The sequence below is a fragment of the Protopterus annectens genome, chromosome 2.part0 (assembly GCF_019279795.1).
Source record: "Protopterus annectens isolate FY-2018-M chromosome 2.part0, PAN1.0, whole genome shotgun sequence".
Taxonomy (NCBI): domain Eukaryota; kingdom Metazoa; phylum Chordata; order Ceratodontiformes; family Protopteridae; genus Protopterus; species Protopterus annectens.
The window spans coordinates 1918788579-1918803462 of NC_056728.1; the positions used below are offsets into that span (position 1 = coordinate 1918788579).

General features: G+C 38.6%; 2 protein-coding genes across 2 annotated transcripts in view; one reads left to right on the top strand and one right to left on the bottom strand.

The window, feature by feature from the left end:
* MCPH1 (microcephalin 1) overlaps window positions 1-14884 on the bottom strand; it is a 2707094-nt gene that overhangs the window by 715023 nt on the left and 1977187 nt on the right. The window lies entirely within an intron of this gene.
* Window positions 1-14884, top strand: part of ANGPT2 (angiopoietin 2) — a 688700-nt gene that overhangs the window by 309085 nt on the left and 364731 nt on the right. Inside the window, exon 2 of the mRNA XM_044061900.1 lies at window positions 11682-11831. Coding sequence (XP_043917835.1) covers window positions 11682-11831 — 150 coding nt within the window. The remainder of the gene's footprint in view (window positions 1-11681; window positions 11832-14884) is intronic.

The following is a 14884-nucleotide window of genomic DNA, read 5'->3' on the forward strand; positions in this document are numbered from 1 at the left end:
GGGCATAGAGTGCACTCCTTTTTATGGGCAGTCTCTAATAACTGTAGCTTGAGAATGCAGACATATATCCCTAAGGACATCTGAATGCCAAACAGATTAATACAAGTTTTGCATCCAACCATTTCCTATTCACATTATAAACTCTGACAGCAAATAGCATCCGGTTCTAAAGCATAAACTGGCTGAAAAGGCCTGCCAAGCATACCCACCAGATAACATGCAATAGGGATCGCTATGTTAAGTAAGACCAGAAGTGAAAGGTCATTAGTGTCAAAAGTCAGATTCCAGAATTAAACCCAAGTTATCACTAATAAATGGGCCAACTTGACTCCTTTGTTTTACATCACTGGAAATACCCATGTTCTGTAACATATAAACTATGTCAAGCTCAGCTAATAAAGCTGTTGAAACAGATTTATACACGTTATAAATACAGGCAGTCCTCGTGTTACGAACATCCGACATGCGGACAACCCATAGATACGAATGGGCTGCAGCAATGTTGGAAATAACATTGAATGAAATAAAAATCTGTAAAGCTGCAAAAATGTTACCTTACAATAAAGAATTCTGATGTACGTTCCTTCTCCCTGTTTTCCCCATTCTTGAAGCTGCTCACACGCCTTGCTAGAGCAGTTACTTCTGCCTTCCCGGAGAACAAGAGATCCGACTGGTTAAGAGATCTCTGTGCTGGCATTCTGATTGGTCAAGACTGCTGGCTTGTACAGTGCACAGTAATGAAGCAGTTACTGTACTGTAAAGTAGAACGGGAAAATGACATTGCGTCTCACTAGGGTCTAGGTGACAGAAGGAGGTCTGGCAGAGGTCTGAAAGTTCAGGAAAGAGTAGAGAACATTCGTGGGTGATGCTGTAGTACAGAAAGCTGAAGTGAATCTTAAAAAGAGGCAAGTGTAACATATTTTTTTTGGAATGTTCGTTCTAGTGTATTGTTTGTACTGCACTGGATTTTTATGTACTGTTATTTGTATAAAGCAAGTGAATGTCTGGAAAATACTGCTCTGAATCAGCTGAATTGAAATATTACTTAGATGTAGATAGTGGTAGTATTGACCAGTCAGACCTAAGAAGTGTCTTGCTGCAGACCCCAATACTGTACTGTAGGTGTATCGTGTGCAGCTCCACTTTAGTACTCTACTGTACTGCAGCCAGACACTTTTGTGAACTTCCGCACTGGTGACGGCGCAACCCATGCCTCCAAAATGTAAATCCAATGTATGTGCTGGTGATGTGCCAAAGAAAAGGAAAGCAATCACCCTGGAAAATAAAGTGGACATAATAAAGAGATCTATAGCTGGTCAACGATTGGAACAATTTTAAAAGACAAAGCAAGAATAATGAATCATGTGAAAGGCCATGCGTCAAAGAAAGCTACAATTATTACAAAGCAACACAGTGGTTTAATTCTTGAGATGGAAATGTTATTGCTAATTTGGATCAAAGACCAAAATCAGATGAATACCTCCATTAGCCTTTCATTAGTACAAGAAAAGGCTCAAAGCCTTTTCAATGATTTAAAAGCTGTTCGAGCAACAAGTGCAGGCGGGTGTGACGAACATTTTTTTGTGAGTAGAGCTGGTTCCATTACTTTAAAATGAGGGCTAATTTACATTAAAACTCAAGGTGAAGTAGTTAGTGCCAATGTAAGTGCTGCAAGTAATTTTCCTAAAATGTTGGAAAAAATTATTGAAGAGGAAGGTTATTTGCCAGAGCAAATATTTAATGTAGATGAGACTGGCTTATTTTGGAAGAAAATGCCTGAAAGGACCTACATTTCAAAAGAGGAAAAAAGTGCAGCAGGGTATAATGCAGCAAAAGCTAAACTAACGTTATTACTTGGGGGTAATGCTTCTGGTAATTTTAGGGTGAAGCCTTTGGTTGTGTATCACTCCTTAAATCCGAGGGCACTACAGCATATCATTAAGGCATCTCTTCCTGTTATTTGGAAGGCAAATGCAAAGGCTTGGGTTACAATTGCTGTCTTTGAAGATTGGTTCTTAAACCATTTTGTTCCTGCTGTTCAAAGGTATTGCTTGACCAAAAACATGCCTTTCAAAATTCTCCTCCTACTTGATAATGCATCTGGACATCCAAACAGTTTAAATGACTTACACTCCAATGTAAAGGTCATAGTTTTACCTCCCAACGCCACATTGCTACTTCGGCCAGTGGATCAGAGAGTAATAGCCTCATTTAAGGCCTATTATCTACGGTGGACCTTCTCACAAGCAGTCAGGGCTACCCAAGATAATGAGATGACCTTAAGGGAGTTCTGGAAGAATTAGAACATCTATGATGCCATTAAAAATATTGCTGTTTCTTGGGATGAAGTAAAGCAGTCAAATATGAAAGGAGTGTGGAACAAATTGTGCACACAATTTGCGCCGGCTTTACAGGCTTCTACAGATGATGACATTGCTGAAGCTAGGCAAGCTGTGGTTGATATTGGTAATCAACTGCAGTTAGACATCACTGACACGGATGTCGTAGAGGCACTTGACTCCCATGGCAAAGAACTGACCAATGAAGACCTTATGGAATCAGAGAAGCAGACAATAGCATTTGAGGAAGAAAACAGGGACTTAGAAACTCCAAAATCAAAAAAGTTTTGGAAAAAAGAATTAGCGGACGCCTTTTATCTCATTGAAGCAAGAATGACAAAGTTAGAGGAGCAAGATCCTAATACACAGAGATTCACCCAAGTTTACTGTACAGTTACTGATGGCCTCAGCTGCTATAAGGCCATTTATAACAAAAGAAAGAAAAGCTCTGTACAAACCTCTCTTGATGTCTACTTCAAGAAACTGACTCAAGTACTAAACACCTTCTGTCCAGCAGCAGAATCAAACCCTGGCTCTGCCCACCAGGCCCATTCTCTCAAAGTCCATCATTTTCTGCATCATCCAATTAATAAAGTTATTATAATGTTAACTCACAAATAAGTGTTAACCTTTACAGTAATTGTTAGCCTTTTTTCTTTTTTCATTTGAACTGTTTAAAAAACAGTTTCTTTAATGTTTTTTACAGTACGCATAATAATGTACTGTAGTGTTATTACACTGAACGTACGGTATTGTTTTTATTACTACAGCATACAGTATTATGATTAAGATTTTTTTTTACTTGAAAGTGTTTCTAAAGTGTTTTATATGCAAAGAAAAGTAAAATAAATACTAGAGTGAGGCAAACATTTGACTAAGTGGCATTTAATAAGAACCATATGTACGTGTTTCAACTTACATGCAAATTTGACTTAAGGACAGACGAAAAAACGGATCTCATCCTTAACCCAGGGGCTGCCTGTAAAGCTTTCATTATCTTTAGACTTGGGAAATAGTGTTTTAAGAGGTGAGGGTTCTGCGGAAAAGGCTGCACCGTATTCTCAACTGCAAATGTTGTTTGACTTGGCAATGTTCATGTTTATACTTTTCTGTATTATATGTCTTGCAAATACTTATATTTCATGTTACACATACATGCAATACTTATTTCTTTAAAAAAAAAAGTTATGTACTGACCATAACGTCCCATCTGAGTTGTCCATTTTCATTCTTCCCCAGCTGTTGGAGTCGGATCTGAGGATCAAATCCAAAACCAACAGTTGAGGAGTGAATGAAAATGACATCAGATTTTCTTGTTTAATTTGCAGGATCTCTGATTTCAGTGTTTTGTATTTGACTGGGATCTATTTTTACTGTTTGTATTTTGTTTCTGCCTTACTGGCCTGGATCATGGCTGAAAAGGGTCTTTGGATTACCCCACCTACTCTGTCAACAAACATTAAATAAATAAATAAGTAAATAAAACGTCACTGGAATCAATAATAAGAAATCCAGTTTTACAGAAGATAGATTTATGTAGGCATATTTTCAACAACATATATGAAGTGCATTAATGAAGCACACAGTTACATTTGACTGGAGTTTCTAATTAGGTTTCAGTACTTAAACAAAAGGATTCTTACTGATCAGTTTTACTCAAAATGACTTTGGTGGTACTTTCCACATTTTCTTTTAGTTCCATTACTCAGTTCTAAGTTATTTCACAGTAAATGTAAAAGAATGAATGTTAACATCATTGCAGACAGCTTGCTGAACTGCAACGTGCAGGTTATGGCTCAAATATTGTATTTCTCATTATGTTATAATTTCAAGAAGCAACTTAAGTGTTGTATTAACCATTAGGACTCGAGCTCTTCAGCATCCTCATCTGAATGGATGCAACTTTTTCAAGACTACTTTTTCACTTCTGCCTATTTATGACACCCTGCACCTCTCTCTTCCATGTTCAGTTAATAATCAAGTTAAAGGTACTAAATATTCCGACCAGTAAAAATACAAAGAAAGATGCATAATGGAATTAATCTATTGTATAAGTAAATATTCACTACTACTGAGGAGGAGATTCAGCTTTTCTTACTCTTTAGACATGGTCCATAGATGATGCTCCAAATAAGCTGGTTTACTGGAACATACACTATCACTGCAGCTCCATAGGAAGATATGTATTGGGAAACAATATCCAGTTTATAAGGTAAAGCTAAGGTGTTCAGTGAGAACCAAGCTGCTGCCATATGGATATCATCCAAAGAAACCTTGGGGGGGAAAAGGGTGCTCACGTAGCAACAGAGGATCATAGATTCCTGACATTCTCTGACTGGGCAGAGAGACTCTGTGGGATCTTCCTGATTAGGTTGGTTGCTGTTCATGGGTACAACAAGCCTACAACGCTCTGCAGCATCTGGAAAGAGACTGCTAATCACTAAACAGCATGTGGCCTGCTTCTCATCTTGTGATTAGCAAAGGGACACTGAATCCCAGCATCTGAAGCTGTAGTGAGACCAGCGCTAGTATCAGCCAGCTAGATGAATTCCCGCTTTTCATTTTTAGACAACATAAATTCTTTCTTTTGAATAAGTATTCCTTTATTAGCTACTGTCTAACCCAGTTTCAGAGTATATACATTAAAACTTCTCAGATCTTCAGGATCTACCACAGTAGTTTCCCTCATGTGTTTTGTAGTGCCATTTATAAATGCAAGCACCTTGAGTTGACATTTTCCTTGTAAAAGTACCCTTGAAATATCTCCAATATCTAGTTGACCACAGGACAACTAATTTATGCAGTGACGAGCACTACTCCCAGAGTTTTGAACCAGATACTTCTGACTTTACTCTATATTCTCACAGCAGCCATCTAATCAATACAAAAGGGCCTGTTGCTATGGATATGAACTTTCTCACTATCTCTGTTGCCGGCTTGGTAGCTATGGGCATCCTGAGGCAATGCAGAAACTGCCTCATGTTCAGTGACAACAAGCTAATTCTCAAACACACTGATAAGGTATGTGAGAGATGTATTTACACAGTCACTGGAGGCAAAAGTCTCACATAAAAGCACTCCCACTGTCAATCAGGTTGTCAGTAGAACAAGCACTGCATCTGTCACACACACAGCACAAAGCAGACATATGGACCCACATATGCTGAGGCCTTCCTAAATCCAAAAGACCTCCAAGATGAAGCAGACATAAGAAATGCCCTCAGCGTCTCCAAATGCACTCTTTCACACCACCACACACATCAACACATGTAGCCAGATTTCATGAAGCCTCTAGTTCTAAACCCATAAGGCAAGCCACAACACAACCCAACATTCTGGTCATTCAATACTTCATTGTGAAAAACACTGATGTTCCTCTGACTAGGCTGAGTAAGGAGGAAGTCAGAGTCAATTGCTTATCTTGGGCCAAGGTCTGCAGAATTATGCATGCACTCAGGTCATTGGACCACAAGTACCAAAATGACTTCGTCCATGTGGGTAAAAATGACCTGAGATGTACTTCTCCAGACTGTATGAAGAGACATATGATGAAGCTCTCGGACTGTGTGTCCCAGGTTGGTATGCGCCTAGCAATGAGCAGCACTCTATCTTCTCTAGAGATGATGCAACAATATGAATAGAAGATGACTTACTTTAATAATTGGCTTAGTTTCTGATGACATTCTTAGGGGAAGCACTATCTGTCAGCATGAAAGGAGAAGGTCAACAGACCATGCTGCTTTGCCTGGGGTGATCTTCACCTCTCCTGACTTGGGTTTTGATTATTAGCTAAAACGTTGTCCTCCTCCTCCATAGTGCCCATTTTAGGCAACGCCAACTTGATAATATCTTTGATATAGCAAACCAAAGCCTTGGGGTATATTTATTTTTGATGTAAGTTGAGAATTATACAACAACTCTCCATTAATATTCCAAAATGTGTACGCTGATTGGTCAGTGTGCACACTGTAAATCAAACTTATACTAATGGAAAAAGGTCCAGTCGCCCAGACTTCTTCCATTAGTATAAGTCTTTTTTTTTTTTTTGGACAGCAACGGAGAATGGAAGAGCTCCATTGCTGTTATCTCGCCATGTTAAACGAGTAGCGGGATATCTTTAAAAAAAGCAACAGAGATCTTCCTTTCTCCGTTGCTTTTTTTAAAGCTGTCTCGCTAGGTTAAACTCGTTTAACATAGTGAGGCAGCTTTAAAAAAAGCAACGGAGAAAGGAAAATCTCCGTTGCTTTTTTAAAGCTATTTCACGATATTAAACTCTTTTAACACAGCGAGACACGTTTTTAAAAGCTACGGAGATCTTCCTTTCCTCGTTGCTTCCACACACAGTTCTGATGTACTGCGTAACCATATGCATGCGCAGTACATCAGAACTGCTATAGAATACTGGACAGCTGCGAAAGGGCAGCAAGGAGGCATTATACAATGCCATTATTTGAGAAAAGTAAGTATTTTTTTCTTAAATAATGTCATTGTATAATAGCAATAACCAACGCATGGGTGTGCGTAATGCTGCCACTCGGGCTTCGCCCTCGTGACCAAACCAAACCAACTGTGGGTAAATCCAGCATTACCCACACCCAGGCGTGGGTTATTGCTTAAATCTCCACCTTTGCTAACTGGTCTAAATGTGTGGAAGGCATTATAAACTTGCATTGCTAGTGTGCTCTCTGTGGTTTTAAACCATGTCTCAGTGACGGAACAGACATCAGCGCTTCTAGGGAGTGGAGTTTTTTGTTTAGACTCCTAGGATTAAGCAATAATACCTTCAGATTTTCTTGGTTTTGATTTGCTATGTTGGAAGTACTTTTAGTCTGGCATTGCCTAAAAAGGCATTATGGGGAAGACAATGTTTTAGATAATATTTGAAAGCCTAGAGGGGAGAGGTGCAAGACATCCCTGACAAAGCAGCGTGGTCCGCTGAACATCTCCTTCCATGCTGACAAATATTGCAGCCCCTTAGAATGACACCAGAAACTAAGCCAAGTATTAGTCAGTCATCTTTTGTTCGTATTGTGGCATCATCCTTGGAGGAGATAAAATGCTGCTCAATGCTAGGCTCATACCAGCCTGGGACACATATTCCAAGAGCTCCATGATGTCTCTCTTCATATAGTCTAGAGAGGTGTGTCTCAGGTCATTCACATCCACGTGGACTATGACTGACTCATACACTGACCTAGTTACCTCAAATTTCCCAGTTTTAAGTCCACATATCTTTCTGCCTTTTTTCCCCCAAGCTGCTAATGTATTTTAAGTTTACATCTGGTCCATTTCACTCCTCTGTAGAGTTTCATTCAGTAACTGCCAAAATTCATGAAGTGTGGCATTTAATTTCACCAAATTGCTATTGCTAATTCCAACATGTGACGCTGGCATTTCCAACAAATCAGCAGTTATGTTTACAATACAGCCTTATATCACAACTACTCATTCATAGCTGAATATTCACTCCTCACTTTCCTATCTAGCCATCAGCTCTCACAACTGTTATCTCTCCAAACCCAAGTGACTGCTGCCACATTTCAAGCGCTACAATAAAAAAGGAAAATGAAATAAGTATTACTTATATGAGAAAGAATCATCACATAATCACTTTATTCCATACTCCTACCTCCCCCTATCTTTCCTTTGCTCCTTCATTCCACTTGTCTTAGAAATAACTGCTCAACAACACGTCCTCCCTAATTTGTTCCAGTGGTTCCTCTCATGATTACATCAGCACCACTAAGACTCCTGGCTAATACTAGCACGAACATTTTAATTATTTCCACAAATTCTGCCCAACTGTACCCTCAGCAACTAATTTTAGTCAATAAAGCCCCCGTACTTGCAATTTAAGTAGCCTCTAATTCTTCTTGGCAACCTTACCCATTTCCTCATTAATGATATGAGGGTTGCTCATTCCTGCATAGTCAATCTCTTTTTAAGTAATAAAAAGACTTAGTTTGGCTGGAACTTACCTAATGGCAACACTTGCTGTCTATCAGCATCATAACTTTCAACCTGTTAGCATAAGAACTGGGGCCAATGGCACATATAATGGGAAGACAAATGCCCAAAATCAGTGGCACATTTTAAATATTGCTGTTGCATACTTAGACTGTTGCTAGAATAACAGGTTGTGTAGTAGCCTGCATTTTTTGAAGGACAACGTTTGAAACTCAAATGTCTTCTCAACTATTTGACAAAAATGTAAGTTTAAATGAGGAGCAGACCAAAACAAACAAACAAAAAAAAAATAGGAAACAAAAATCATGGACATTTTAGTGAAATCAGGGTATGGTCAGTGTCTTTGGTCATTGGTTGCAATACCTCTTCCACCATGCTGTTCTCCATACTGAATTGGTGTTGTAAGTCCACTGGCTTAATCATCACCTGTGAAGTAGCAAAAGTATGTACTTCAACTGAATAAAAAAACCCTTCATCTAGAAAGGATATTATACTTAGATGTACACTTCCATATGACATCCTGGAAAGCAGCATGTTTTAGCCTCTTGGTTTACTGGTAGTCTCTCATCTCATGTTTTATCAGGAGTCTCTGTCATTAAAAATATCCAGTAAAGTAATACTTTTTCTTTTTTTCACACAGAATCCAAATTGAATCAGGTTAGGTCTTGATACTCTTTGACCACTTCTAGTTAAATTACTTCTTTTGGCAATTTCGTCCACATAGAAAGCAACCTTCTAGTGTAACGTAGGCAATCTCTATCTTCCAGGCTTTCTGCAATACCATTCAGTTAGAGATGTTTCATTCCCAGTCTGTGTTTGTTATCATTTGGCATTTCTTCAGTACATCCTAGTCTTACCTACACTGCTTTTAGCTCAGCATTGAGCTCCACATTTTCATCAATTAGTAGCTGAAAAGCATCAGCATGCTTCAATATTGTGAAGATTACTAGCACTACTATTAGTTTTCTGATGTTGTTCTCCATATAGCCTTCCAACCTTTGATTCATCCAATATAGTGCAGCAAAAATCACCTGCAAGGACCCCTCATTTTCTGCCTCATAATTTCCAGCCCCAGCAACAAAGACTAGGTCATATTTTCCCTTGTCACTGGTCAAATTACATCATCTTTGCAATCAAACTGAACTTTTTTTTTGTTTGTTTATGACAATAATTCAGGGTGAACATGACATGTATGTTACCAGGCTGCCATAGCTAAACTTTAAATCTGCTCAAATCTCACTCACCACTTGAATTTTAACTATTTTAAAACTGGCTTGGGTGTAGCAGTAGTATCACTCCTTTAATTGGATGGTACTATACATGAAGTTTTAAATTCACCTCTCTTCTGAGTCATCTGCCAGCTTCTCCTATATTAGGAAGTTCTACAACGTGCACCTCAAATGTTTTAATTATGAGCAATGTTCCAGTCAATAAAAAGGCTCTGTTGTTTAACAATATACCTGAATTTACTACACTGCTCACATTCAACAAAACTGTAGTCAATAAATATGCAAAACAGACTCTGAATAAAAACCTTTGGAGACCATTGTACACATACACCTGTGATGAGAAAGACATTTATGAATTTTGCCACTATCTCTGAACTTTTGTTGTTCAAAAAGAACATAAGTACAAATTGCTAATGGGGAAAATGGGATATTTACCAAAGTGTGTAAATAAAAAAACAAAATTAAGCCATTAAATAGTGAAACAGAAGTATGGTGCAACAATATATAGTTGTGTGTGTATATATATTTATATTTTCCCCTGTATTTATACACACATACACACATATTTATATAAACAGGTCTACTACATATGATCAAACTTTTAAAAGTTTGACTTTTATACGGCCGAGACCATATGATCAAACTTACATATATACATATACACACACATATGGTTTACTATTATGTTCTCGGACGGCATTCGGTTGAACTGGGATAGTCAAAAGGCAATTTTCCCAGTTCACGGAAGGCCAAACCGAAAATGGTTGACACCACAACAGTGACTGCTAGTGTGCATTCGCTGCTGTGAGGTTGATGTTCTGCTTTGGGATCGCGGTACAGTGGGGATTGGGAAATGTACCCATTTCCTCACTGTAGTGCAATCTCGGAGTTTGTATATATAATTAGCAGGGGTTGTGGGGGGTGCAGGGGGCTTGCCCCATTACAAAATGCTAGCTAGAATTGACTGGGAGGGAAGGTATGCTGGGTAACGTGAACTTTGTCGAATTTGGACAGGTTGACATTACTGATTTTGGTGTTGTACCTGTTCGGTGCTGTGATTTTCAATATTTTCATTCCACATCGTGACCACTCTATGGAAGTGGTTTCATGATTATGATAGTAAACCTGGAATATACATACACATATACATCTATATATATATATATATATATATATATATATATATATATACACACACACACACACACACACACACACACACACACACACACACACACACACACAAAACATACATGTTATCTTTGCTGAAATTATGGGTGCAATCTTACTGTGTTACAATGTCATGTGGTGACCACATTGAAGGGCACAGCAACAATGGGTCCCAAGACACCCATCTAATGGGCTTGCACCCTGCAGAATCCATGGTAGCACTTCTTTCTGGGTCTTCACCCTTAGGAAATTTCAATACTCGAGTCTGATTGCCACTGTGGGATGTGATGTTGCTGTCAACTCAGTCATCCAGACATACTGCAACTCAATGAGACAGCACCAGATATTTCAATAGTGATAGCAAACCATAAGTACTGACACTGGTAGGGCTGTCATATGAAGACTCAAATGGATTATATATATATTTTTAGAATTCTTCATATGACAAAACTACCCAGTGGGAGCCTCCAGTCAACCTATGTCACTACTCAGCCAGAGCAAGAGCAGTGTTAGTATCTTACACGGAAATTTTCACTGCTTTAGCAATTCATGGTCAAGGGAAGACATGAATAAAAGTGAGTAAACCCAAATGGTCTGACTTACTGCTACAATAACTCTCCATAAAAAACTTTCTAATGAAGTGTGGTTTAGCAAACACGAGTGAAAATGCTTTGGACAATGTGCGGCAGGTGATAATATGACACTGGCTCAGTGTTGGAGTTGACCTTTAGGAAGTCTGAATAGACTAACAGGCCAGCACCAGGGGATGCACCAAGTCCAGGTCCTCCAAAGTACAAGAACGCAGGATCAATATAAATGCAGATAACTTGGTATAATCTAGTAATACAGCTTTATCCCTCTTTTGAATAATTTCACATAAGTAACTTCCATGCATATTTTAGAAGTGCCATAATTAATTATTTGAATGTTTGTTCCTATCCTCTTCAAAACACTAAATAAATGTGCTTTCTTACAGCTAGAGGGGTATATCCAGGATAGTATGAAGAAAATGATAGCAAAAGTGCAACAAAATGCAGTGCAGAATCAAACTGCTGTGATGATTGAAATAGGAACTAGTCTCCTAACTCAAACAGCTGAGCAAACACGCAAATTAACAGAAGTACAGGTAAGTACAACATTCTGATTTTTTATACATTTTCTGACATGATTATGCAATGCCTTTTCTAAAATATGAAGTATACAGAATATAGAGTTACTATTTGTAGCACTTTTGAAAGTCAGATGCCAATCGTTAGTCTGGTATATATATAAGTAAAAATTAAAGGTCAATTTAAAGGACCACCAAGCCACCTAAGGCATATCTCTGGGATGAGTAAAAAACTGGAGAACCAGGAAAAAAAACTTATGGACACAATTACAACGTGCATACGCCATACAAAAGGTATTCCATGCAAAAACTAAACTGCAACCACTCAAACTTGAAGCAGCCCAACAGACTGAATACTAAATATCAAAACTCATCCTAACAAAACATCCAGCACATCAATAACATTAAAAATGGGGGAAAAATCAGATACATTGCTTTGTGGGAGGAGAGAGATGAGCCCTTTTACACCCTGCTACTTATATATACTATATCTACGGTTGCAGGACCACAGAGAAAAGAGAGAATAACTAGTGTTCCCTCTTCCTTCACAGCTTGTGATCTCCCAGTCATCAAAATCAAGCACCAGTTAAAGCCCCTTAAGAAGTTTGTAATACCTCTGTTCCTGTCAATATAAAGTTAATGCACTCTAGCTGAATTTAAACATCACTATCTTAGTCGAACTCAGCCTAAACAAGCCCTCATTGCTCTAGTTTCAAGACTACCTATCCAACCACCTACAAGCAGTTAAGTGGCACAATTCCTTCTCCCCCCTTCTTCCAGTAACAGTAGGTGTACCACAAGGATCCATAAGGGGACCCCTACTATTTAACATCTGTACAAACATCCTCCACACCGCCACCCAGCAAGATACAACAGTCCAATATGCAGATGATACTACACTGATCTGCTCGGCCCCCACACACCAAACACTCTAGAATAAAACCCAAGAGGCCTTCTCCAATATCGAAAACTGGTTAAAAAACTCAATACTTAACCCCAAAAATACTCAGCTTATGCTTTTCCACCCTACCAAAATGATTTACTCTTCTGCTCTTTTCTCTGTCAATTCTGCCAATAACACACAAATCTCCCCAGTATCATAAGCTAAACTTCTTGGTGTAATACTTGACCAAAACCTAAAGTCTGACAAACATATAGCACAAACCATATCCAAAGTCCATAAAAAAACTTGGAACTCTACACTGCTGCAAAAACTATGTAACCAAAAACACCAAAATTACTATATATCCAGAACTCACCTTCTCTCTACATTGCTTTACAAACCTTAACAAGACAGACCTACACAAATTGTCCATGTGCTATAATAAAACAGCTAGATTTGTAACCAGCTCTAGTTTCCGCTCCCACCACTGTCACTCACTACAATTAGATTGGCTAGAACTCGCCAACTTACTGAACTGTAACCAACTGACCATGGCTCATTACTTGCTGTACCACCCAAACAAGATTCCAGATCTCTCAGGCTTACTCAGCTTTCACAATTCTGCTCGCCAGCTAAGATCCACAAACAAAGCCCTTCTTGAAGTAGCTAAGAGTAGAGACAGTGCTGGTGAATCCCTTTATTCCTACACAGTTGCTAAAGTCTGGAATTTTCTTCCACCAGATGTCAGATTGCAAAACAGAAGTCCTATCTTTAAAACCCAATTAAAAGCCCACCTCAATCTCATCTGCCAATGTACCTGTACTGACCACGGCTAGCCCTACTACCACCATTTAGATAAATTTCCTCTGGCACTACTCAAAGGTCAAACATGTAGATAAAAAACCTACCATAATGAATTATATTTTTAAATGTATGTATATAACTGTATATATTACTGCACTTTCTTACTCAAATACATTATATTTTCTGTTTTACTACTATACACTCTGCATTGGACACTTCTGTAACTTCACATCGTACTATGCTATGATATACTATTGTTTGCTCTATTAATTTGTACTGCTTTACTATCGTTTGTGCAAATGATAGTCTGTCGGCAGTACTGCTGCCGAAAATCAGAATGTCGTGCACAAAATTTAAATGGATGGAATTGTCAAATACACTTATGCAAATGCAGTAGTGCGTAAGTGTATTCGACTATCTGCACGGAGATCACGGTACAGCGGGGATTGGAAATTCATCCATATCCCCACTGTAGTGCCATCTCTGACTTAGAATATATTAGTAGCAGGGGATGTGGGGGGCTTACCCTCCTGCAAAAACGTGATATGTCATATAGTAGTCTGATTTACATCAGCTCCTATATGGCTATCATGTGATGGTTTTGGTAACAATGTCGACTCAAATGTGTCGATCATTTGGATCGACATTGCGGCCATTAATGTTTGTGTTCGGTTTTACTTTTCATTGTTTTGAACAGCAAATGTTTTGCCATTCGAACAAACAATAGTAAACCATTTGTACTGATCTCTGACTTTTGTATTTTTATCATATATGTGGAGCATTTGTATTTTTTATGATTGTCATGTATATGGAGTTTTTCTCCCTGGGTCTCTGCTGAAAACAGGCATCTGACTGCCCAGTCAGACCAACCCGGTAATCAAATATAAAATAAATAAAAATGTTAAATGAACCATTTGATGTTATGTTTTTTTTTGACAAAGCATTCACTCAAAGAAACTGCTATGAACAGTACAGGTAATGCGCTGTTGTATGATAACTTGGGATGATGCCAAAGTAAAGCCAGATCTCCTTCCCCTGGTCTGTTCCAGAATAACTGAGAACAGCTTCAGCCTCAGCACTTCAGCTGGATGAGATCCTAGACCTTCAATTTTCACTTCAGCTCTTTGCAGTGGGTACAGGAAGGTTGCAAATGGAAGAAGGTAACATGGGGCTTTCAGTGAACACCAGGAAATGCCCATGTGGAACTAGTTTTAGCTCCCAGCTTTCTACAGTAATTCTAAGAAACATAGCTGTTATTTTCCTGTCCATGATGCAGAGTGAGAGAGGAGGAGAAGACAGTTATGCATGCAGATGTACCTACATTTTTCTTGAGGACCTTATGCCTTGGGATGTCTCTCTGAAATGGAATGGTCTATATTATATA